The sequence below is a fragment of the Amblyomma americanum genome, chromosome 1, assembly GCF_052857255.1.
Source record: "Amblyomma americanum isolate KBUSLIRL-KWMA chromosome 1, ASM5285725v1, whole genome shotgun sequence".
Taxonomy (NCBI): Eukaryota; Metazoa; Arthropoda; class Arachnida; order Ixodida; family Ixodidae; genus Amblyomma; species Amblyomma americanum.
In genome coordinates this window covers 173,022,541-173,047,974 of record NC_135497.1, presented here as the reverse complement: position 1 = coordinate 173,047,974, position 25,434 = coordinate 173,022,541, and the positions used below count along the sequence as shown (strand labels likewise).

Here is a 25,434-nt window from a genome sequence, read left to right as displayed (position 1 = left end):
ATATAAACACTCATCGAACTGTTCGTTTATGCGGTTGAATGTAAGTAAATAAATGTTATTTGACTCATTCATTCGTTGTGCTTACCCAAATAAAGCTTTAGAATTTCCATACGCTCGGAGAGCCTTGTGCGTGTCAGTGAATGGAACGAGGAAAACGCTACGAACGAGGATGATGAGCGCAGTGTAGGTCGTAATTTCTAATCTGTTGCATGTTTCCTTGCCATGAGATGCCTAGCATTTCCTGTGTACTGAGAAAGAATTTGATATATATATATATATATATATATATATATATATATATATATATATATATATATATATATATATATTTATATATATATATATATATATATATATATATATATATATATATATATATATATATATATTAGCAGAGAAGGCAAATGAAGTGATAGGCTCGTTTGACAAACATATTAAAGAAGCCAACAAGCTCTCGCACAGTTTCCGCCCTCGTCGTTAGATGACGTTCTACGTCACACTTGCGGTATTACAGGACGTGCTACGTCCACCGCTATGAACGAGGACGGCGCCGGTGAACACTCTCAAGGTTCTCTTACACGCAAAACATAATATACCCACGAAAGCAGCAGATTGGACAGCCGTCGCCGTAGCTCAGTTGGTAAGAGCCCCGGACGCAATATTCGGAGGTCGTGGGTTCGGATCCCACCGGCGGCGTGGTTGTTTTTTCTGCTGCTTTATAAGTAATTTTCTTTAAAAACTAATCGATTGGCACTACATATAAAAAAATAAAAACAAAAAAAAATAGAAAAATTTTCCTATGCCCCTTCGTTTCGGTGACTGTTGGCTTCTTTAATATGTTTGTCAAACGAGCCTATCACTTCATTTGCCTTCTCTGCTAATAGCTTAACGGGGGTCGCGGTTCTGGCAGTCTTGATGCCATAGGTAGCATAATAGGCTCTCGCACAGTTTCCGCCCTCGTCGTTAGATGGCGTTCTACGTCACACGTGCGGTATTAGAGGACGTGCTACGTCCACCGCTATGAACGAGGATGGCGCTGGTGAACACTCTCAAGGTTCGCTTACACGCAAAACATAAATACCCACGAAAGCAGCAGATTGGACAGCCGTCACCGTAGCTCAGTTGGTAAGAGCACCGGACGGGATATTCGGAGGTCGTGGGTTCGGATCCCACCGGCGGCATGGTTTTTTTTTCTTCTGCTTTATAAATAATTTTCTTTAAAAACTAATTGATTGGCACCAGATAATAAAAAAATAAAAAAAATAGAAAAATTCCCTTATGCACCTTCGTTTCGGTGACTGTTGGCTTCTTTAATATATATATATATATATATATATATATATATATATATATATATATATATATATATATATATATATATATATATATATATAGCAAGCGGCTTTTTTATTGGGAGGGCAGAAACTGTGTAACATATACTAATGTTTCTCGTATACAGTCTGCGAGTTATACATGCTAAAAAATTTATATTTTGCGCTTTGCGGACCATCTGTATATACGCACTGCACAGCATTTTTTCTTTTTCAGCATCGCTGAATGTGGCACAAAGTTCGCGAAGCTTACTCTATTGCCACGTTTTGTGATACTTGAACTGCGCCAAATATAATTTGATGTGCTGTTCGCACGCCTGATTCTGATAGTGTATGTAACGAGTGCGGAAAGTCTAGTATTTTTTTTCTTATCAGCCGTCTCCAGACTCATACATTCCAGAACCCAGTTATGTGTAGTCATTATTATCCGTCACAATATTCAAATCTGTGCAAGCTCAACGCGGATCTCAACCATATATATTGGAAATGCCCTTTTTCCCCCCTGGAGGAAAAATATTCTCTCGCTTGACCAATGGGAGGCTCTCCTATTCAGCACCGATCTGATGATTCAGACAAAGGTCGTACAACTGGCCGAAGACGCCGCCACAAGCCAGGGCATTCTGGCTGTCGTTTAGGCGAAGGGCGTTAAGCCTCTCAAACTGTTGGAAATAAAAGTTTTACAATCCATATGCAGCCAAAATTGTGCGTTGCGGACTACACACTGCGTGCGGACTGTATACCGGATATTACGGTAAGGCGATAAAAATGCAACGAGTTCCAATCCAGTAGTGCACGAGTTGTCGCCGAATTTCGCGTTACACTGCCGCGACTTGGATGCTATTTGACCACGAAAATCCTCGCAGTCGCCGACGGCAACAGATGGCACAGATCCTTGACAGTAACCTCGACTCGCAGACAATCAGTCGTAATTATACCAGCTGTAGCCCCATCGAGAAGGCTTCCCAAATATTCCGCCATGGGGGTACCAGCTGAGAACCACTTACCATGACATGGGCTCTACACACCGGGAATCAAATCACGAACGCCACAGCTCGCGGTCATAAAACCAAGCGATAGTCGACGAAGTGGGAACTTATCTTGTAATGCAAACGTACTACGGAGACATACTTGAGCCCCTCAGGGACATCAGGAAGCGCTTTCCTACCTGTCATGCAAAACTTGGAAGGATCACATGAGCTCCGCCCTAAGGGTATAACGCGGTAGCGCAATCGGTTAATTGCCATATATGCAAACGGTCGTTCTCTACTTTGCATCCAAAAATACCTGGGCATTCAATACCTGGGCAATCAAGAGCTTGCGATTTTTCACTCACAACACCGAAAACACGAACATCGGCACTGGATTTTCGGGTGAACGGGGCCTTTACCGCTATCGCGTAAAGAGCTGGTGATGCTGACGCTAAACTGCTATAGAGACAAAGAGCTGTTTACCCCAGGCCCTCGCCGGAAATATCGCTCCCGCCTCCAACCATAGGGCTTTCAGATCACGAAAGCTCGCGTGGCTTCCAAAGCACCTACCCTCCGTTTCTGTGGACACCACGGTAAGGGATTCTGAATCAATAGCGCAACACGGGCAATGTTCGTTGAGTATTAAGGGTTGAGGGCTCCTCACAGTGGCGACTCGCCAAAGCCTTTGGCGACGAACCTTTCTGCGCTGCGTCCCGGGTTAGGGCTATGCCGCTCACAGAAGGACGATATATGGGCCTTGTGGTTCGATCGCTACAGGTTCAGCAGCCCCGAGGAGCTCGCCTATCGCTGAACAATGAATTGGTCAAGCAGCCTCAAATGCTACTTGATGTCCTGTCGTCGTCTTCTCAACTTGTTTTCCTTCCCTCAAGTAGATGACCCTCTCAAGGAAAGTGATTCGATCGTCCTAGTATTGACGAAGATCCCGTCACTGAAATTTTTGTTAAAAATCGTAAAAATGAGACAAAAGATGATGGCTAGATAATACGCCAAAAAAACTCAGTCAAGTAACACTGAGAATAATAAGCAAAATGTATTCTCCGTAGCGATGTTCTAAAAACCGGCTCGTCTCGTATCAGTTTCGACAGCACAGAGAATTTGCCACATCATCAGACAGGAAGTATCCGATACCAATAATAGCTCATCAAAACTTATTTTCCTTAAGATCACCTTGCGTTCGCTCTAAAAGTGGTTCGATGACAAGGTTTTAACAGATTTTAGAGTTTCGTCAAAATGCCGAAAACGCCGGTCACACGGCTATTTACAGATGTGCGCACATTGCAATACAGTAAAGTTTAGCTGCTTTGCGTGACCATCCTTGTGACGCAGTCCGGGCCTACGACATACTGAAGTGCACAAGCACCTGGCTCAAAAAGAAGGATCCATGACAAACTCTTTATTGTAAAGCGAAAGAAAAAAAGCACTGCACACAAAAAACTAGGCCTCTGCCTGGGTCTCCTAGAATTCCCCTTCATCCTCGGCTGTGGCCTCCTGGTACTGTTGGTATTCTGACACCAGTTCGTTCAAGCTGGACTCTGCCTCGGTGAACTCCAACTCGTCCATGCCCTCTCCGGTGTACCAGTGCAGAAAGGCCTTGCGGCGGAACATAGCTGCAAAAAAATAATATATCAAACAGGCGGGGTCACACTCCTGGAACTGTCCCCGAAAATGCGCTGTTCCAGAAAATCGACAGTAATGGGCACCTACAATGAAAGTATGTGCTTTTAAGAAACACTTTCAAATCAAACACGATGGTCACCTGTAAACTGCTCGGAGATCCGCTTGAAAAGCTCTTGAATGGCTGTGCTGTTCCCAATGAAAGTAGCAGACATCTTCAGACCTCGAGGCGGTATGTCACAGACAGCTGTCTTTACGTTGTTCGGGATCCATTCAACGAAGTAACTCGAGTCCTTGCTCTGGATGTTGAGCATCTGGTCATCGACTTCCCGCATGCTCATTCGGCCTCTGAAGACTGCAGCAACTGTCAGGTAACGACCGTGGCGGGGGTCGCAAGCAGCCATCATGTTTTTGGCATCGAACATCTGTTGCGTCAGCTCCGGCACAGTCAGAGCCCGGTACTGCTGGCAGTCGCGGGACGTGAGTGGAGCAAAGCCAGTCATGAAGAAGTGGAGGCGAGGGAAGGGCACCATATTAACGGCCAGCTTGCGAAGATCAGCATTCAGCTGCCCAGGAAATCTGTGAGGAATGAGACGGTGCTTGATTAGAAGCCCGCCTAATTCACAAGGGGAGAGAGAATTTACAGAGGTATGTTGGGCGCTCTTGTTTGGGAGCAGTCAGAACAAGATTGTGGTAAGATTATGGAGCAGCTACAATGGTCAGTGGAGGCATCTTGTAGAATGTCGCGATTGTTGCCGCTGTTCATTCAAAGCTTTTGAATATCGGGTCATCAAATTTGAAATTCAGTTCTCTTCACGCCAGTGCAGACAACGAAGCCCAATGAAAGAACGCACTCGTGGAAATTTCAGAAGTGACATAGTTTACACTTTGCCAGTCTGTTCAAGAGAACATTGAAACTGCATGCCTGTTATTTGCCTCAGCCAAATTACAACGGCGGCGGAGAAACAAACCAGCTCTAGTAAGATAACAAGATTTCTTCTGTTGCTGTTTCGATTCATTGGCAAAATCACAAAAATAAAAATGGATTCTTCACATGGTCACTGCTGTGTATCCAGCTTCAAAGTTAATACAAATTACTACATTAGGAGAACATCGACAAGTATTAACTTCAACGGTCTGCCGGTTGTCGTGGCACTTTAAAATTATGTGATCGTTCTCCAGGCCCTAAAACACCATCCCCCAACAATGGCAACTAGTATTCCATACTGACTGCTCAGCAATCTAATGTGGTACTCTGCTCCCAACTTCCTCAGAGAAAGTGCCACTATTTATCGAAAAACTTCCATACCAAAACGTGAGAATTTGTATTCTCTTTTCCCGAAGAGAAAACGGGGATAACTGATTTCGCTGTACGTGAGGCTTTATATGTAGGTCCTGTACGCTAGGATTAACGAGCTGAACGAGATAAATGTGCGCTTTATAAAGGAGAAACAGTTCAAAAAGCATTCTCCACTGACACACACCTAAATTATTTCCAAGAGATTTGAGATGTTTCCTTTTTGAACACAGTAGTTTTTCATCATTTACAGCGCCAGGCCTTAATTTACCTTTTCGACTCATGAGTTTCTGAGGTACAGTAGTTAAACACGGCCATTTTATTCCCAATGTGCGCAATCGCATGCCGTAGATTAGGCGCCGCTCCATTATTCCCGACGACAGCCGCCTTCTCGTTATTGCTGCCGTTGCCAAATTCACTTTCCTTGAAGTGCTTTTCAAAGCTTCCTTGAGCAGCTGCTTGCCTGGCTATAGCAGGTGCGGTGTTTGTTAGTTTTTATGCGGACCGTGTGGGCGCTTTTATTTGCTTTCTTGTTCGTCATTGTATTTTCTGAAAATATTGCCACCACATGCACTTTATACATGAAGATTAGCTGTAGTGTATTACTCTTAATATTTTGTAAAACTCCTTGGCGACCGCAGTCTTTGCAGTGCTTGTTCCATACTGAACCGATCACTGTTGTCGGACCTAGCAATTCGGCGGATAGTGTCGATCTCTTTGGGCTCTTTATGAACATGCATGAGGCGCTTAATTGACCCCTTGAACGAAGCTGCGAAATACTTACCTCAGGCATGTGGTCACACCCGACATCGTTGCAGAAACCAAGTGGTTAAGGTCTCCGTAGGTGGGAGTCGTGAGCTTAAGCGTCCGGAAGCAGATGTCGTAGAGTGCTTCGTTGTCGATGCAGTAGGTCTCGTCGGTGTTCTCCACAAGCTGATGCACTGACAAAGTAGCATTGTAGGGCTCGACGACAGTGTCCGAAACCTAGAGGTAGCCGCAGGAAGAGAATGAGAACTTTGTGCATAACGACTAATCAAAATTCAAGGAAGACGCCTTATAAAGCAAGGCCAAAATGTCATGTTTGATTTGTTTCAAAGATGCTGAAATTGGGTCCTGCAGATAATGCCACACACCTTTGGAGAGGGCACTACACTGTAGGTGTTCATGATGCGATCGGGGTACTCTTCACGGATCTTCGAGATGAGCAGTGTGCCCATGCCAGATCCAGTACCACCGCCCAGGGAGTGGGTCAGCTGGAATCCCTGCAGGCAGTCACAGGATTCCGCTTCCTTGCGCACAACGTCGAGCACCGAGTCCACCAGTTCAGCACCCTCGGTGTAGTGGCCCTTGGCCCAATTGTTGCCAGCGCCACTCTGACCTGAAGGGCGGGTTGTGAAAGGCGTATACTTGCACAAACTGTATCCTGAAGAAAATCAGTACTGGAATATGCAATAAAGGAAAGCCAGTCAGAGACAGAGATCTCCACCGAGGCACTCCTTGTAAAAATAGAGGGTGATGGCTGCGTTGCGAGTAGACGCACGACCTGGACAACATTATCATTCGTCATCATTTGCAAAACGCGGCACCTACAAAGCCATAACCTTCATCGCCTTCTCGGTGTGGCGGAGATCTCGGTAGGTTATTTTGAAATAAGAGATGCTTTTCGGGATTTGATGAAAGAAATTAATGTTGTCGCACGAAGGGGTAGCATATCTGTAGGGGACCATGAGATTCCGATTCACATCTGTCTAGGGTCAGATTTGAAATGTTTGCTTGTTGTTCAGGGTCTGCAGTCTGCTGCATCACACTATCCTTGTCCATTTTGTCGAGCAAACCCACAGACAAGGTGCTCAGTCCTCACAAGTAACAGGAGCTTTAATGAGCCTCCTTTGATCCGCACTCTTGAGAACATGAGAGCTGATTGCTGCGCAGAAGCGAACGGGATGAATAACGTGCCATTGTTCAACTTCGACTTTGATTTAATAATTCCTGATGTATTGCACATGAAGTTAAGAATAGTTAACCGCCTTGTAGATGGATTGCTTTCAGAAGCAGAAGACAGAGATTACTGTGAAAAAGTCCGCAACCCACGTGGTATGACCATACACGTTCAGGACATCGTTGACGCCATAAATAACTGTGGGATTAAATTTCACGTCTGGGAAACCAATGAAGGAAACAAGGGAAAAACATTCACGTCGGTATCGGGGGGCGATTGTGAGCGTCTGCTGAAGGCTTTGCCTGAAAAACTGGCCGGGAAATTGCACCTTCAAACAGAGGAAAAAAACTTTGCTCCTTTGGAAGCCTATGCGGAAAATTTTGTACCACCTGGAAAATGATGTTGAAGGTCGCAGCATAGAAAGAGAAACCTCAGAATTCTTTCACACGTTCTTAGAATTATGAGCCCAAGGTTGCAAAGGCTATGGTGGCGATAGAGTTACGCCGTACATTCATATTCTCGCGCACCACGCTTCCGCAAAGCACGAAAGGTTCAAGGGCCTTGGTTGACTTTCAAGCCAAGGGTTAGAGAAAAAAAAACGACGTGCTAAAGCATCTACACCATGGGAAGTCTAACATGTGGAATGCAGCCGCTGACGCTCTCAAGCTGGCGAAAAGGCTTGGAGTGAGAATATCAGACTAAGCCGTGCATATAAAAAGCGGGACCAAGAATATTGGTTTGAGGGACTTATTCAAGAGACACGGGTGAAGAGGCTACTCTGTGCAGATGAAAAAGTGAGTGAAAGAAACTGTCTGCAAAATGTGGACGACATGGATGCAGGAGAATTGCGCACGGAGCTTCGGGCTATGGGAATGTCGACGAAAGTCAAATCAATAGAAAAACTTCGCAACCTTGTAAGGAAAGAAAGAGAAAAGCAATGATTGTAGCCATAGGAGGAGATAACAGTTATGTGGTGAGATGTGCCTTTTAGTTTTGCGTGTTTCCTCCTATATTTATAGTGCTGTGTTGTACCTCTAGTTTAGAAAGTGCATCACTGCTTGAAGATGAAGAGTACTCTTCCTGATGCCTTATGTAACCTGCTTCTAAAGGAGTGTTCGGTGTGTACTAAAATAGTGTATTTGTATTATGTGACTGTTTACCTGCCATATAAGCCCTGAGCAATTTTTTGGTGTAATATAAATGTGATATGTGTGTTTTGTAAGTATTGGCGTTGTCACTTTTAAAATGATCTTTTGGCTTGTCTTTTGCGTAAGAAAATTCTTTTATGTAAACAAACCATGGAAAACCGATTTATAGCGCAATCAGTACAGCTAGAAAAAGTAATTGGGGGGGGGGTGCTTTGAAAATGAACATGCACACACGCCTTTAAGTTCTGCGGGGCTGCAGGAAAAAATTTTGCAGCGAATTTAAGAAAACTGATTGGTCGTATCGGGCGTAGATCATATAATACTGGCATCAAGTGCACAATGCGCACAAACAGGCTCGAGAAAAGTGACGACAGCAGTACTGCGCACATTCTATGCCATCGTTTATGTTCATTTGTATGTCCTTCTTTGCTGACTCATTTTGTTTGGCAACCGATTAAAAGTTTGCCTTGTTCTTTATTCTTTTCGCAAAGTATTGCTTCTTTTGTATGCCATGTTGCTGTGAAGTGTGTTTAGTTATATTCATATTCGTTACGTTTGGAGTGCATCGTTCTGGTTGTACATGTAACATGAACACAAGGTAATGACGCTATGTGATTCTGATTGTACACATTTTGTTTCCAAATGTTGTATAAAAAGTGTATAATAAAATATTTTATGTCGGCACTATAGCCCTTGTCCTTGCCTTTTTGCGGGGAAGTTATAACCCCTTCCGCACCAGCTATCAGATAGTGTGACAAGTGCAAGTTTATTGACAGCGACGCCATGAAATTATACCTACTACATTTGCTCGATTTCCTCCCCAAAGGTGCAAAGGAGAAAAGAAATATAACCTCCAGTCCTTCGAATATTACTGTAAACGTAACAGATCACTTCCCATGAGTGTTATCGTTACGAAGGCTTCCCCTTCATTCATGGTAATTTGCTGACATTGTGCTTTCCGCTACGTGCTATAATGACATCCCCGCCTGCTATAATGACATCCCCGCCTATTTGATATTCTCATTAACTTTGTAACATAGAATGCAATTCGTGACTTTTTTATTGGTATACATTCCTTTTTAGCGTCTGGTTATTTTTGTTGCGCTCTACTTCTCTATTACAATTGTATTTGGTTTGATTTACCAAAGGTTGCTGCTTCAAAAGTAAGCGATAGTATTGTTCAGTGCAGTATAATTAGTTTTTCACCTGACCACAGAAATCAAAGCTGCTGCAGGCAGAGTAACTTGGGAACTGGGAAAAGATACAATGAAATAATAGAAATTAGTTCTATTACAGGCTATAAGGGACAGCGCACTGGAGCGCTTCGAACTAATTCGACCCCCCGGGGGTAAACAGCCGGAGCGTTGTTGCATTTCGCGTACACTGAAATGTGGGCATAGCGGCTGGGTCCTGAGCCGGCCTTACATCACCCGCACCCTGTGCAAGACTTTGCCACCCCCCACCCGCCCCTCTCTCTCTCTTTGAATGTATTGGTGGGGGTGTTTCTCTTGATTTTTATTGGCCGTTCTAACGGGGGGCACTTCTAGTTTTCATTCTTTTAACAGTCTTCATGTAGTATTTGTACTGGCGTGGGCAGGACACTTAGTTGTTTTTTATTTTTCTTCCCCCTCTAATTTATACCCCTTGACATCCTTTGATCTTGCTATTGGCGGTCAATTTTTTACACGTTTTCATAGCATTTTAAAGAAGATGAATCTTAAAAGCATGCTGCTTGCGATAACGCAACTCATCTATTATACTGGTGAAAAAGAAAAATTTATTGCTTAAAATGATTACAGCCCAGCCTCAAAGGACAGATGCAAACGTTCTTCAAAGGAGACTGTCAAGACAGTCGCTTCAGACGATTGATATGACATCGCGACTAACCCTGTTAATCCGTGGTTAACCCTCTTGCACCTGGCGGCCCCTTGCGAAGTCACTCTGAGAGGTGCGGGAGAATTAAATGCGATATCATGACAATCGACCGACGAAGCAGCGTAGCGGCTGGCAGCGTCGCAAATTACGACAGCCACCATATTTGCCATTTATATATACCGTTATGAAATGCTTCCTTGATGACGTCCATGTAAAAGCGCTTTTTCGTAGCTCAGAAGTGGACACAATTAAATTCACCAATTTGTTTGCAAAAATGGAAAATGTTGGCGGTATCTTGCGGTGTCATTAAAAGCGAAGTTTCGTACCTCAAAAGCGAAGCCTCATTTTTTCAGTTGTGTTACACAGGATGGATCCCGGCAATACATCATGCATGCATATTACAGAAGTCAGAATGAAAGAACAGCAAAAAAAGTCGACAATAGCTGCAGCAATAAAAGTATGAATAGTGATCATGCGTGAAATTTTTCATTCATACATTCATACTAATATATTTTCTATAGAAACGAGCACATTTATTAAAATTAGTTGACCAAAACAAAAGGTTCTGAACCCAGGTTAAAACTCTAAGTGCAAACTCGAGTCACCATATTCGGACAACGCTAGAGTCACTAATTTGAAAGCATTACAGGTGAACGTGACAGTAACAACCTGAACGTCTATCTAGACGCTATTTGCTTCTAGACTCCAAATTCTGTGTTCTGCCCGACAACAGCTGAACAGCTTCAGAATGTTTCTGAGTAAAGCTATATCAAATTTTCCTAAATAAGTATTAAAAGAATAAACTTAAACATTTATATCCGCGAATACTTTTTGATGTCGGCCGTTTGAATGCCGCTACGCTCTTTAATTGTAACAAGAATAGCTAAAATTCAGGCGAGCTAGCTCATACCCTAATATATCATGATCACACGCCCCAATAAACTTTTTAGATAATAGCAAAGGGCTGACAATTTGCAAAGTTGCTCCACGACAAGCATATATGAACAGCCGCGAATATTTTATGTAGCTGCGTTAATGCAAGGTCATCGTAACAACCTTCTTTATTTAAAGCTCCGGTCGAGACACTGGGTTCGAGCTCTGACATGTGTTCTTGTCTGCAAGGCAAAAGTCACCCGATAAAAAGGTAAGCGTCGAAATGGACGCAACTTCAGCAGTCCGAACCAGTTCTGCAGTGTAGCTCGCTACCGGGCGCCATCTTTCATATTTTAGGCAATATCAGGTTCCAATTAAAAGGCCTCAGGAAGCTTCTTGATCAAAGCTATGCCAGATCGTTGCACACCATTTTAAACACCATATATTTGGGTACCTAAAACCGGGAAGCATTTTCGATATCTATTCGTGTTAAGGTGCTATACAGTTTCAAAGTCTGTAAAAATGCCAAAACTTTGGCCCCCTCCCGCAGGCAGCATCGTATAATATTCAAACGCGCTGGGAAGCTCGTGTATTATTAGCACAGGACAGAAACTTCGGCACATTCCTCAGCTAAGTGTATATTACACAAATTATTATAATTATAATTGGTTTTTGGTGGAAAGGAAATGGCGCAGTATCTGTCTCATATATCGTTGGACACCTGAACCGCGCCGTAAGGGAAGGGATAAAGGAGGGAGTGAAAGAAGAGAGGAACAAATAGGTCCGTAGTGGAGGGCTCCGGAATAATTTCGACCACCTGGGGATCTTTAACGTGCACTGACATCGCACAGCACACGGGCGCCTTAGCGTTTTTCCTCCATAAAAACGTAGCCGCCGCGGTCGGGTTCGAACCCGGGTTACACAAACACCCGAGGCATTTTTGTAGGTGATTTTGTTCACGTTTTACGATTTTTTTTTGTACCCCTTCCCATTCAGTTACGCTCCCTGTCGACGCCACTGCCGGTAGATGGCACAAGTAGTAGATGTCCCAGAAAGCTGGGCATGAAAGAAAGCCATGCCCTGGGCGGAAAAAACAATACATATGCTGCGTGGTGGAGGTAGCGAGAAGAGAGATGAACAACGCTCAACACAGTTGAAGTTAACAGCTTGCGGAAGTTCCCAATAAAGCGACGAGTGAAAGAAGTTGAAAATATATGTTCAACAAGTCATGGCTCGCATTGTACTCAGCTACAGAACACAATCTCTCCAGCGAGTCCCTATGTAAAACGGGTGACAAATGACATGAACACAGGGGAGGGAGAACCGCCAGCTGTGCTCATATCCTGTGTTATACCTGTCTGTAATATTTTGTTTTATGCCGGATTGTCCCCGCAGACGGCCGCCTCCCTTCCTTGTGTAATGCGCCACCTATGCGTTTTGCCGAGTGATGTGGTGTTGTGTCAAAGGCGGATGGAATTTTTTGTAGCGAGAGCTACGCTAGGCTATAGCCAGCGGCCCATTTCGGGTAAGCGTGTCTAGTCACTACTGCGCATGAGCCACTAGTTCCACCGAGCCATAGGTGTTCCGCCGCTGCGTCGCGCCTCACCTTTCCTTAAATTCGATTTTCAAGTTTTTTTTTCTTGTTTTCATCCCGCCTTTATCCATTCGATCTAGTGTCCACCGAGACATATGAGACAGTTGCTGCTCCATTTACTTTCCTCAAAACCAAAACAAAATGAGCCGCCGGCACTCATTTGGTGCATTGGTGTTGACAACGTAGAGGCCGTTCATTTTTACGAAAGGAAGGCGCAAAACTGGCTCCCTGGGTCAGTGGACACCTCACTTTCGCTTTCATGTAACGTGGCGTTGGCATGCGACTGCAAAAAATGAATGTGGATTAGCCCCGCCGCGGTGGCTCAGTGGTTAGGGCGCTCGACTACTGATCCGGAGTTCCCGGGTTCGAACCCGACCGCGGCGGCTGCGTTTTTATGGAGGAAAAACGCTAAGGCGCCCGTGTGCTGTGCGATGTCAGTGCACGCTAAAGATCCCCAGGTGGTCGAAATTATTCCGGAGCCCTCCACTACGGCACCTCCTTCTTCCCTTCTTCTTTCACTCCCTCCCTTGTCCCTTCCCTTACTGCGCGGTTCAGGTGTCCAACGATATATGAGACAGATACTGCGCCATTTCCTTTCCCCAAAAACCAATTATTATTAGCTCAGTTAATCTAGGGTATACAAAGCGAAAGGTGTCGGCGTTCACTGTGTTCTTTGCGTTGACAATGTTCTAGACGACGATGGAGTTGTACAAAGGAAGGGCGCATAACTGACTGCCTGGATATGTGGGCGCCTCATTCGTGATTTGATGCACGTGGCAGTGATGGGAGAGAGATGTGGCCTGAATGCAATAGCGCTGACTTCGTTGTGGCTGACATGCGGCACTGCAGCAATAGCTAGGCTGCTGGGTTCGTTTGCTGATCAAGATCTCGCGATCAACAATTAACTGCGTGCCACCTCCCAGGGTGGCAGGGAGGGCGCGCTGCCTATCCAGTGTGGGGAACGCCATCAAAGCAGTCTTTTGCAGTTGGAAACCAGCGCCACGTGCATGAAAGCGAGATTTAGGTCTCCACTGACCCACGGAGCCGGTTGTGCGCCGCGGTGGCTCAGTGGTTAGCGCGCGCGGCTACTGATCCGGAGTTCCCGGGATCGAACCCGACCGTGGCGGCTGCGTTTTTATGGTGGAAAAACGCTAAGGCGCCCGCGTCTTGTGCCATGTCAGTGCACGTGAAAGATCCCCAAGTGGTCGAAATTATTCCGGAGCCCTCCACTACGGCACCTCTTTCTTCTTTCACTCCCTCGTTTATCCCTTCCCTTACGACTCGGTTCAGGTGTCCAACGATATACAGGACAGATACTGCGCAATTTCCTTTCCGCAAAAACCAATTATTACATTTATTATTACGCCTTTCCTTTCGTGAAAATGAACGGCCCTTTCAAAGTTGTCAACGCCAATGAACTATGAACAGCCTCGGCTGACTAGTTTTGTTTGGTTTTGGAGGAAAGGAAATGACACAGTAACCGTCTCACATATCTCGGTGAACACCCGAACCGCGCCGTAAAGGAAGCGATAAAGGAGGGAGGGAAAGAAAAAAAGAGAAAACTGGAAATTGAAAGTTGGATTTTGAGGAAAGGCGTGGCGCTGCGCAGCGGCGGACACCTGTGGCTCGATGCTACTAGTGGCGCATGCTCAGTAGTGACTAGGGAGCGAGAAAGAGAGAAATACGCGCGGTGAGCCGCGCGTTGTGACGTTACGTGCTTCCTCGGAGCACCGCCACGGCGAAATCGCAAGTTTGCGGCCAGTAAAGCCTTCACTTTAAAACCCCATTTGATTGCCTTCCGCACTTTGGATATGCAGCGCGTTCACCCTGCCTCTGTGGCAGGTTGCAGTTGATGATCGCGAGAGGTTGATCACCCAATGAACGCTGCGGCCTATTACTGCAGTTCCGCGTGTCTACCACGAAGTTATCAGTGCTAATGTATGCAGAGACCCGCCGCGATGACTCAGTGGTTAGGGCGCTCAGCTACTGCTCCGGAGTTCCCGGGTTCGAACCCGAACGTGGCGGCTGCGTTTTTACTGAGGCAAAACGCTAAGGCGCCCGTAGGCTGTGCGATATCAGTGCACGTTAAAGATCCGCAGGTGGTCGAAATTATTCCGGAGCCCTCCACTACGGCACCTCTTTCTTCCTTTCTTCTTCACTCCCACCCTTATCCCTTCCCTTACAGCGCGGTTCAGGTGTCCAACGATATATGAGACAGATACTGCGCCATTTCCTTTCCCTAAAAACCAATTATTATTAATGTATGCAGCCCACATGTCTTCACCATCGTCACGTACCTCGAAGGGCGAGTGAAGCGTCCACTGACCCGGGGAGCGAGTTTACGCACTTCCTTAAGCGTCTAGAACGGTGTCCACGTCAATGAACACATTGAACGCCGACAGCTTTTGCCTTGTATATCCTCGATTCCAATTCATTTTATTTTCGAAATGGCCCATGTGTTCCCTCTCTCGTAATATGCTCTTTTCACGGCGCACTACATTCTTGATGAACCACCAAGCTTGCGTCTCAATCTTGGCGGCCTAGGTTTCGCAAGGAACTGATGAGAATGTCCATAGATCAAACTCGAATTTCTTGATTGCGTGGCTGTATTAAACTGAATGCCACTCGGACTGGATCATACTGAGCGAGGATTCGCTGTGCGTACAGAGATGTGGGTACAAATTCAGCCAGTTGTGCGCTTTAAAGATTAGTCTATACTGTGCGCTCTTGTGGGTGTGTTTATGTAGTAGGTTTTAAGCCGAGAAGCCCCTTACCGAACACAAAGTTATCCGGCCGGAAGAGTGGTCCAAACCGTCCCGAGCGGACGGCGTCCATGGTTCCCGGCTCCAAGTCAACCAGGATGGCCCGAGGCACGTATTTACCTCCTCAAACAAAAAACAAATATCACTTAGCGGTAACAAAGATACCGTGCAGTTATTACAAGTACCTGCGTCACAACAAAGCCAGTTAAAGAAATGAGAATGGAGCGCGCCAACTGTAGGTGTCATAGCAAATAAAAGCGGCACTACTTGGTCCTTGCGCCACCTCCCGGCCTTTAAACAGCAGATCCAGTTATATTTAATAATAAAATATTTAAATATCTTTCAGAGAAAAACAGAAGGTGAAATGTTGATAGATAAATTGAGATGGATCAAAATGATGTCACTACATTAACGTCCTGTTGCGACTCCTGTTTCGATTCTGTTTCGTATTACTAAACTTACGGTGTCCTATATGGGATTAAAATTCCGAATACTGTACATGGGCTGTCATCAACGCAGTAGTGCCGGCCTCTGGATAAATTTGCACCACCTCGGGTTACTTTACGCGCAATAAGATCGCAGAACACACGGCTCTTTATGATCTCGCCTCCATAGAAATGCGTCCGCCGAATCATGGATGTCATGATCGAGCCCCTTCCAAATGAAGCACAGCGGCGGTATTAGCAAACATAGAGTTAAAAACTCCTTACAAACTCACTGCAGCAAGAGGAAACGTAGTAGAGGGGAGACGTACTATGTCCTCGTCAACCCTGACGAGGGAATTCAGAAACCGGGTTCGAACCCGACCGCGGCGGCTGCGTTTTTATGGAGGAAAAACGCTAAGGCGCCCGTGTGCTGTGCGATGTCAGTGCACGTTAAAGATCCCCAGGTGGTCGAAATTATTCCGGAGCCCTCCACTACGGCACCTCTCTCTTCCTTTCTTCTTTCACTCCCACCATTATTCCTTCCCTTGCGGCGCGGTTCAAGTGTCCGCCGATATATGAGACAGATACTGCGCCATTTCCTTCCCCCAAAACCAATTATTATTATTATTATTAAAAACTCATTCGCGTTGTGAACATTCATTGCCTATGAGAAAAAAGCCTTTGGTCAAGAACCTTCAAGCTAATCCCTGCGGTACTTGTGGCAATGCAACTTGAAAAGCTGCAATGGCCTAACATAACATGCCGCAAGCAGAAGAGGTCACTAGACGTTGCACTTTGACCTAACTAGATTTGCGCGATCGGTTGTAGAATTTGCAGCTTGAAGAGCAATGGCCTGCCGTTGAAGAAGCTCCATTGACAGGCCAGATATCAGCTTAACAGCACAAACAGCTCTATTAAGGCAAGACCGAGAAAAAGGGACAACCATACACACAGCGTTCGGTTTTGTCTTCCTCTTGCTGTTTCTGTAGAAGTCATGTGGCAAACGGCCCGGCAAATTTCAGTAATGCTTAGCAGTGCGAAAAAGCCGCAAGGCAAGATCAACTCGACGGGGAAGCTTCAAAGTGAAATTATCAACCGAAATACAGCCAGACGCGTACCGGAGGCCTCATTGTAGTAGACATTGATGCGCTCCAACTGGAGGTCCGAATCGCCATGGTACGCCCCGCTTGGATCGATGCCATGCTCATCGGAAATCACCTCCCAAAACTGCAGACGGGAAAAGATTTCAGTAATCAGAGCGGCGTCACATCGCGCAGTGGCGACAGTCAAAGCATATTTAGAGGCTGTAATTCACAGCGAAAGCAACATAACTGCTACAGTTCCCCTTGTCAACTGGTTTTTGTAGTCAACTCGTCAACTGCCATCGATTCTCACCCGCCATGTGTCTTGCTGATGGCGGAAACCCGGCAGAGCCTAAGATCACTTGAGGCCTTTGAATTACATCATACGCGAAAACTAGGTGCTGCGAAAAAAAATTCCGGCAAAGAATCCTCGCCGATCGCATTTCGGCAGTCATTTGCCATAAAACTGTTCCATGTCACCTCTCCGCCAAGACCGATTGTCTATAATTTTTTAAAACCGGGAATAAAATCTGAGCTATATGCCATAAAATAACAATAATATCTCAACGCTCTCAAATCGCGAGCAGTAATTAAAAGGTCAGAGCGAAAGGAGTGGTCAAGAACAAGAGATTCGATGAGCATTAGCTAGGGCTCAACATTGTCCAACGCAAAGAGGCCACAACTTAGAACGAAAGCAGTACGTCCGGTAAAAGCCGCGACTGCTTCACAGGCAGTTGCTTTCGCCCGTATCCTGAAACGAGATTCTAGTACGTGGCGTTTAGGACGCAACGTAATCACCAACGTAAAACGCGCCGGGACCGGCACTGGGACCGAATGGCAACCGCGATCCCCTGAGCCGTGAAATAACCCACGAGGTAGCAGAGGTGGCTTACCTTCGCCCCGATCTGGTTGCCACACTGGCCTGTCTGGATGTGGACTATCTCGCGCATGTTCGATGCCACTCCGAGACTCAGCTGTCAAGATGCCGACTGCCTGCCCGGGTCAAGGGTCCGCGTATTTGTAGCCTTGCGCCGCATCAACGCTCACTTCTTCCTCAACTCTGTTCCTATGTGTACGTGTGTCGACTCAATAGCGCAAAAAGTAGTGCCGCAGCCTGTTCCTGCCATAGTAAATGCGCTTCAGAGCTTATATATAAGGCCTTGATTTCCCGTAAAGGATGCCGTGTAAAGGATTTGCGCCGTACAACGCGAACTATTTTTCGTTTCGCAAAGCTTCCGGCACAACGGGGTTCTCTCAACTGGCTGCAGGGGCAAACTCGGCCTCTTCTACTTTCTTTTCTCGGTGTTCGAAATTGGTTTCGCTCGAAAGAACTAACGTGCATTCTGCAGCATAATTTTTTCACTTTTCTACAGTTTCGATTTGTGCGCGTGCGGTCGGTCCTAAAGTTTGAATGTTACCGACCGATTGGAAAACTTTATTTCATCCTCATCTGCAGCAGCAGCAGCAGCCTGACTGTAGCCCCAAGAGGTTAGAGACCTGAGTCCAGGGCCTCATTATCTGTTCCAATCGGGGTTGCCTGTTCGATCAGTCTGCGTTGGTCATCCTGGTTTGTGCTCTCGAAACAGTGGCTTCCCATTGGGAGGAAGGGGTTGGGTGTGGGTATGGGAGGTTGGATTGAGGGTTTGGGTGGGTCATTATCATCATCGTCGTCATCAGCCCGACTACGCTCACTTCAGGGCAAAGGCTTCTCCCATGGCTCTCCAGTTATTCCTGTCCTTTGCCAGCTGCGCCCACCTTATGCCTGCAAACCTCTTAATCTCATCCGCCCGCCTAACCTTCTGCCAAACGTTTTCAGGTTCAGATTGGGTGGCTGTGCCAATATATTCCTGGTGAACAGCAAGCTATTAACACAGACAATTTGCGCAGAAATTGTTCATCCTTGCAGTGATTTTACTAGGTATAATGATCGATACTTTTGATGGATCATGGAATTCTTTAGTAAATGTGATTCACAAAACGGGCCTCTTGCCGTTCCTTGGTCCGGGCGGTGTTCTGCTTTCGGTGCGTTAGGTATGCACACTGCCCGCCGACAATTGTCTGATGTTTGGTGAACGTAGCACGGCGACAGGCCGTGCGTATGCCTAATCCACTTACAGCCGCTTGCTCCGACCTCCAGCATCACAGATGCTGATAACAGGATTAGACATGCGCATCACATTTCACTGTGCGACGTTCACCAACATGGCAGCCAAGGATCCGGGGTCCGCCGTCAGAAAAAAGGATATCGGAATTTCTGCTGGAACCCCTGGTGCGCAGAAAACCGGGGCCAATGTACCCTGTCCAATCCCCCACCGTGGGTACGTACCATTCAACCAGAGGCCAAAATCATCATCATCATCATCATCAACCGGGGCCAGGCCAGATACGGGCCAGGCGCGAACTTAACGAACTGAAAGTAGAACGTCACGCGAAGCCTGTTTCGCGACACAAAAACTGATCCTTTTTAATTGGTTTTGGGGGAAAGGAAATGGAGCAGTATCTGTCTCATACATCGTTGGACACCTGAACCGCGCCGTAAGGGAACGAATAAAGGAGGGAGTGAAAGAAGAAAGGAAGAAAGAGTTGCCGTAGTGGAGGGCTCCGGAATAATTTTGACCACCTGGGGATCTTTAACATGCACTGACATCGCACAGCACACGGGCGCCTTAGCGTTTTTCCTCCATAAAAACTAGTCTCCAGATTTTCTTTTTTGTAATTGTCGAGTTTAACGTCTCGAACCGACACATGGGGTATGAGGAACACCGTAGTGAAGGGCTGCAGAATAATTTAGCACAAATGGGGATCTTTAACATGCGCCACTTGTCGCTGCAGAACACGGGTATTTTTGTATTACGCCTCCATCGAAATATGGCCGCCGCGGCAGGAATTAAACTGGGGACCTTGGCATCAGCAGACGACCGCCAAAGGCACTGCGGCGTCTCCGATATGGGGTTCATCGTGTAAACATACCTTAACATAACGTAAGAGGAACAAAATTGGAGCCTTCCTCAATAGCCATGGATATCCGCATACCTAGTGTACAAAATTAAGCGAAAAATGGTTGCATTTGCGCCTTCCCCGTGCTGTGCATCAAAACAGGTGTTTAAAAACTCTTCCTGTGAATTAAACATCAGGCCCCAGCAGCAAAACATACAATTCCTTACCAGCATTTGTAACGGTGGCAAGCTGAGTACGATTTGGTACGGGCCTCCTTACGCTCGAAATTGTTCATTAACTGGATTAAATATGCTGAGGATTTTTTTGTGAGAACATGACTGTGACCCCTATCTCGCGAAATTCAGTACATACAATTTTAACAGCTATTCAGAGTATGTTGCACAGCTTGCGCGTTGCTTCCCGCGTTAAGGCTTCCAAGATGCCCGCAGCATCGAGCAGGCGTTTCCATTACGCTCGTCCAACCAGGATCAGTTGTAACGGTACTCACGCATTGTAAAAACGAAGTGAGTACACAAAAAGAGACGCGACTACAGTGAGGAGAGCAATGGATGTCTTCCCTTCTGCCGTAACATGGGCTTACGTTTTGCGCTGGTATATTTACAAATGCGACATCTACCCCAAACCCGATCTGCGCTGAATAATAATAATAAATGGTTTTTTGGGGGAAAGAAATGGCGCAGTATGTCTCATATATCGTTGAACACCTGATCCGCGCCGTAAGGGAAGGAATAAAGGAGGGAGTGAAAGAAGAAATGAATAGGTGCCGTAGTGGAGGGCTCCGGAATAATTTCGACCACCTGGGGTTCTTTAACGTGCACTGACATCGCAGAGCACATGGGCGCCTTAGCGTTTTTCCTCCATGAAAACGCAGCCGCCGCAGTCGTGTTCGAACCCGGGAACTCCGGATCAGTAGTCGAGCGCCCTAACCACGGATCCACCGCGGCGGGCGTCTGCACTGAAGGAGTAGGTGATTTGTGGTCAACCGTCTTTGGTTGTCGTTGGTCTCGCAAGGTTAATGACTCACTCCCATTAAGAGGGATCAGCTCAGAATCCGGCGAAGGCCAAAAAGTGCGTAAAAAGTGTACTATATATTATTTAAAGGAAATTTGAGTTTTTAGAGATGAACACATCGCGGAACGTCGCAAACCTTGTCTTCCTCATCTTTGGGTGAATCATGAGCCTGCCGTTAAAAAATATAAACACTCATCGAACTGTTCGTTTATGCGGTTGAATGTAAGTAAATAAATGTTATTTGACTCATTCATTCGTTGTGCTTACCCAAATAAAGCTTTAGAATTTCCATACGCTCGTAGAGCCTTGCGCGTGTCAGTGAATGGAACGAGGAAAACGCTACGAACGAGGATGATGAGCGCAGTGTAGGTCGTAATTTCTAATCTGTAGCATATTTCCTTGCCATGAGATGCCTAGCATTTCCTGTGTACTGAGAAAGAATTTGATATATATATATATATATATATATATATATATATATATATATATATATATAGATATATATTAGCAGGGAAGGCAAATGAAGTGATAGGCTCGTTTGACAAACATATTAAAGAAGCCAACAAGCTCTCGCACAGTTTCCGCCCTCGTCGTTAGATGACGTTCTACGTCCCACTTGCGGTATTACAGGACGTGCTACGTCCACTGCTATGAACGAGGATGGCGCCGGTGAACACTCTCAAGGTTCTCTTACACGCAAAACATAAATACCCACGAAAGCAGCAGATTGGACAGCCGTCGCCGTAGCTCAGTTGGTAATAGCACCGGACGCGATATTCGGAGGTCGTGGGTTCGGATCCCACCGGCGGCGTGGTTGTTTTTTCTGCTGCTTTATAAGTAATTTCCTTTAAAAACTCATCGATTGGCACTAGATATAAAAAAACAAAGACAAAAAAATAGAAAAATTTTCCTATGCATCTTCGTTTCGGTGACTGTTGGCTTCTTTAATATGTTTGTCAAACGAGCCTATCACTTCATATGCTTTCTCTGCTAATAGCTTAACGGGGGTCGCAGTTCTGGCAGTCTTGATGCCATAGGTAGCATAAGAGGGCTCTCGCACAGTTTCCGCCCTCGTCGTTAGATGGCGTTCTACGTCACACGTGCGGTATTAGAGGACGTGCTACGTCCACCGCTATGAACGAGGATGGCGCTGGTGAACACTCTCAAGGTTCGCTTACACGCAAAACATAAATACCCACGAAAGCAGCAGATTGGACAGCCGTCGCCGTACTCAGTTGGTAAGAGCACTGGACGCGATATTCGGAGGTCGTGGGTTCGGATCCCACCGGCGGCATGGTTGTTTTTTCTGCTGCTTTATAAGTAATTTTCTTCAAGCGATTTATTTATCTAAGTAATATTATCCCACTGATAAACATAACACATTTAAAAAAAATATTAACGTTCCACTATGCACCTTGGTTTCGGTGACTGTTGGCTCCCTTCATATATTTGTCAAACGGGCCCCTCATTTCCTTTAACTTGTCTGCGAATAGCTTAACGAGGGTCTCGGTTCTGGCAGTCTTGATGCTATAGGTAGCATAAGAGGGCTCTCGCACAGTTTCCGCCCTCGCCGTTAGATGACGTTCTACGTCACGCTCGCGATATTACAGGACGTGCTACGTCCGCCGCTATGGTCTAGGGTGGCGCTGGTGAACACTCTCAAGGCTCGCTTACACCCAGTAAACATAAATACCCACGAGAGCAGCAGATTGGACAGCCGTCGCCGTAGCTCAGTTGCTAAGAGCACCGGACGCGATATTCGGAGGTCGTCGGTTCGGATCCCACCGGCGGCATGGTTGTTTTTTCTGCTACTTTATAAGTAATTTTCTTCAAGCGATTTATTTATCTAAGTATTATTATCCCACTAATAAACATAACACATTTAAAAAAAATTAACGTTCCCCTATGCACCATGGTTTCGGTGACTGTTGGCTCCCTTCATATATTTGTCAAACGGGCCCCTCATTTCCTTTAACTTGTCTGCGAATAGCTTAACGAGGGTCTCGGTTCTGGCAGTCTTGATGCCATAGGTAGCATAAGAGGGCTCTCGCACAGTTTCCGCCCTCGCCGTTAGATGACGTTCTACGTCACGCTCGCGGTATTACAGGACGTGCTACGTCCGCCGCTATGGTCGAGGGTGGCACTGGTGAAAACTCTCAAGGCTCGCTTACACCCAGTAAACATAAATACCCACGAGAGCAGCAGATTGGACAGCCGTCGCCGTAGCTCAGTTGGTAAGAGCACCGGACGCGATATTCGGAGGTCGTGGGTTCGGATCCCACCGGCGGCATGGTTGTTTTTTCTGCTGCTTTATAAGCAATTTTCTTCAAGCGATTTATTTATCTAAGTATTATTATCCCACTGATAAACATAACACATTTAATAAAAAAATTAACGTTCCCCTATGCACCTTGGTTTCGGTGACTGTTGGCTCCCTTCATATATTTGTCAAATGGCCCCCTCATTTCCTTTAACTTGTCTGCGAATAGCTTAACGAGGGTCTCGGTTCTGGCAGTCTTGATGCCATAGGTAGCATAAGAGGGCTCTCGCACAGTTTCCGCCCTCGCCGTTAGATGACGTTCTACGTCACGCTCGCGATATTACAGGACGTGCTACGTCCACCGCTATGGTCGAGGGTGGCGCTGGTGAACACTCTCAAGGCTCGCTTACACCCAGTAAACATAAATACCCACGAGAGCAGCAGATTGGACAGCCGTCGCCGTAGCTCAGTTGGTAAGAGCACCGGACGCGATATTCGGAGGTCGTCGGTTCGGATCCCACCGGCGGCATGGTTGTTTTTTCTGTTGCTTTCTAAGTAATTTTCTTCAAGCGATTTATTTATCTAAGTATGATTATCCCACTAATAAACATAACACATTTAAAAAAAAATTAACGTTCCCCTATGCACCTTGGTTTCCGTGACTGTTGGCTCCCTTCATATATTTGTCAAACGGGCCCCTCATTTCCTTTACCTTTTCTGCGAATAGCTTAACGAGGGTCTCGGTTCTGGCAGTCTTGATGCCATAGGTAGCATAAGAGGGCTCTCGCACAGTTTCCGCCCTCGCCGTTAGATGACGTTCTACGTCACGCTCGCGGTATTACCGGACGTGCTACGTCCGCCGCTATGGTCGAGGGTGGCGCTGGTGAACACTCTCAAGGCTCGCTTACACCCAGTAAACATAAATACCCACGAGAGCAGCAGATTGGACAGCCGTCGCCGTAGCTCAGTTGGTAAGAGCACCGGACGCGATATTCGGAGGTCGTGGGTTCGTATCCCACCGGCGGCATGGTTGTTTTTTCTGCTGCTTTATAAGTAATTTTCTTCAAGCGGTTTATTTATCTAAGTATTATTATCCCACTGATAAACATAACACATTTAAAAAAAAATTAACGTTCCCCTATGCACCTTGGTTTCGGTGACTGTTGGCTCCCTTCATATATTTGTCAAACGGGCCCCTCATTTCCTTTATCTTATATATATATATATATTTTCTTTAAAACTATTTGATTGGTACTAGATATTAAAAAAATAAAAAAATAGAAAAATTCTCGTATGCACCTTTGTTTCGGTGACTGTTGGCTTCTTTAATATATATATATATATATATATATATATATATATATATATATATATATATATATATATATATATAGCAAGCGGCTTTTTTAGGGGGAGGGGCAGAAATTCTGTAACATATACTATTGTTTCTTGTATACAGTCTGCGAGTTATACATGCTAAAAAATTTATATTTTGCGCTTTACGGACCATCTGTATATATGCACTGCACAGCATTTTTTTCTTTTTCAGCATCGCTGAATGTGGCACAAAGTTCGCGAAGCTTACTCTATTGCCACGTTTTGTGATACTTGAACTGCGCCAAATATAATTTTATGTGCTGTTCGCACGCCTGATTCTGACAGTGTATGTAACGAGTGCGGAAAGTCTAGTATTTTTTTTCTTATCAGCCGTCTCCAGACTCATACATTCCAGAACCCAGTTATGTGTAGTCATTATTATCCGTCACAATATTCAAATCTGTACAAGCTCAACGCGGATCTCAACCATATATATTAGAAATGCCCTTTTTCCCCCCTGGAGGGAAAAAAATTCTCTCGCTTGACCAATGGGAGGCTCTCCTATTCAGCACCGATCTGATGATTCAGACAAAGGTCGTACAACTGGCCGAAGACGCCGCCACAAGCCAGGGCATTCTGGCTGTCGTTTAGGCGAAGGGCGTAAAGCCTCTCAAACTGTTGGAAATAAAAGTTTTACAATCCATATGCAGCCAAAATTGTGCATTGCGGACTACACACTGCGTGCGGACTGTATACCGGATATTACGGTAAGGCGATAAAAATGCAACGAGTTCCAATCCAGTAGTGCACGAGTTGTCGCCGAATTTCGCGTTACACTGCCGCGACTTGGATGCTATTTGACCACGAAAATCCTCGCAGTCGCCGACGGCAACAGATGGCACAGATCCTTGACAGTAACCTCGACTCGCAGACAATCAGTCGTAATTATACCAGCGGTA

The 25,434-nt window shown here is 45.8% G+C and overlaps 1 protein-coding gene and 2 non-coding genes across 3 annotated transcripts; 2 read left to right on the top strand and 1 right to left on the bottom strand.

Annotated features, from left to right (window-relative positions):
* The first annotated feature begins 622 nt into the window (after positions 1-622).
* On the top strand, positions 623-696 carry TRNAL-CAA (transfer RNA leucine (anticodon CAA)). The gene has a single exon. It is a non-coding gene; the product is annotated as a tRNA-Leu (tRNA).
* A 408-nt stretch (positions 697-1,104) lies between these two features.
* TRNAS-GGA (transfer RNA serine (anticodon GGA)) lies at positions 1,105-1,181 on the top strand. Its single transcript has one exon. It is a non-coding gene; the product is annotated as a tRNA-Ser (tRNA).
* Positions 1,182-3,775: 2,594 nt separating this feature from the next.
* LOC144093587 (tubulin beta-4 chain-like) lies at positions 3,776-17,932 on the bottom strand. Its single transcript, XM_077627136.1, has 7 exons — positions 17,823-17,932; positions 16,966-17,074; positions 15,435-15,545; positions 6,365-6,609; positions 6,016-6,215; positions 4,077-4,513; positions 3,776-3,927 (listed from the first exon to the last, which is right to left on the bottom strand). Exons 1-7 carry the CDS (start codon positions 17,877-17,879, stop codon positions 3,776-3,778), a joined length of 1,311 nt encoding a protein of 436 aa, XP_077483262.1. The 5' UTR covers positions 17,880-17,932.
* Positions 17,933-25,434: the final 7,502 nt, after the last annotated feature.

What these genes read in the sequence shown, in the direction of transcription:
- LOC144093587 (XM_077627136.1), bottom strand. Translation starts at nt 17,879, where the DNA reads ATGCGCGAGATAGTCCACATCCAGACAGGCCAGTGTGGCAACCAGATC. An exon ending in GGTGTGACCACATGCCTGAG is followed by an intron (nt 4,514 to 6,015) that starts GTAAGTATTTCG and finishes CATTCCTCACAG; the next exon opens with ATTTCCTGGGCAGCTGAATG. An exon ending in GATCTCCGAGCAGTTTACAG is followed by an intron (nt 3,928 to 4,076) that starts GTGACCATCGTG and finishes ATTTTTTTGCAG; the next exon opens with CTATGTTCCGCCGCAAGGCC.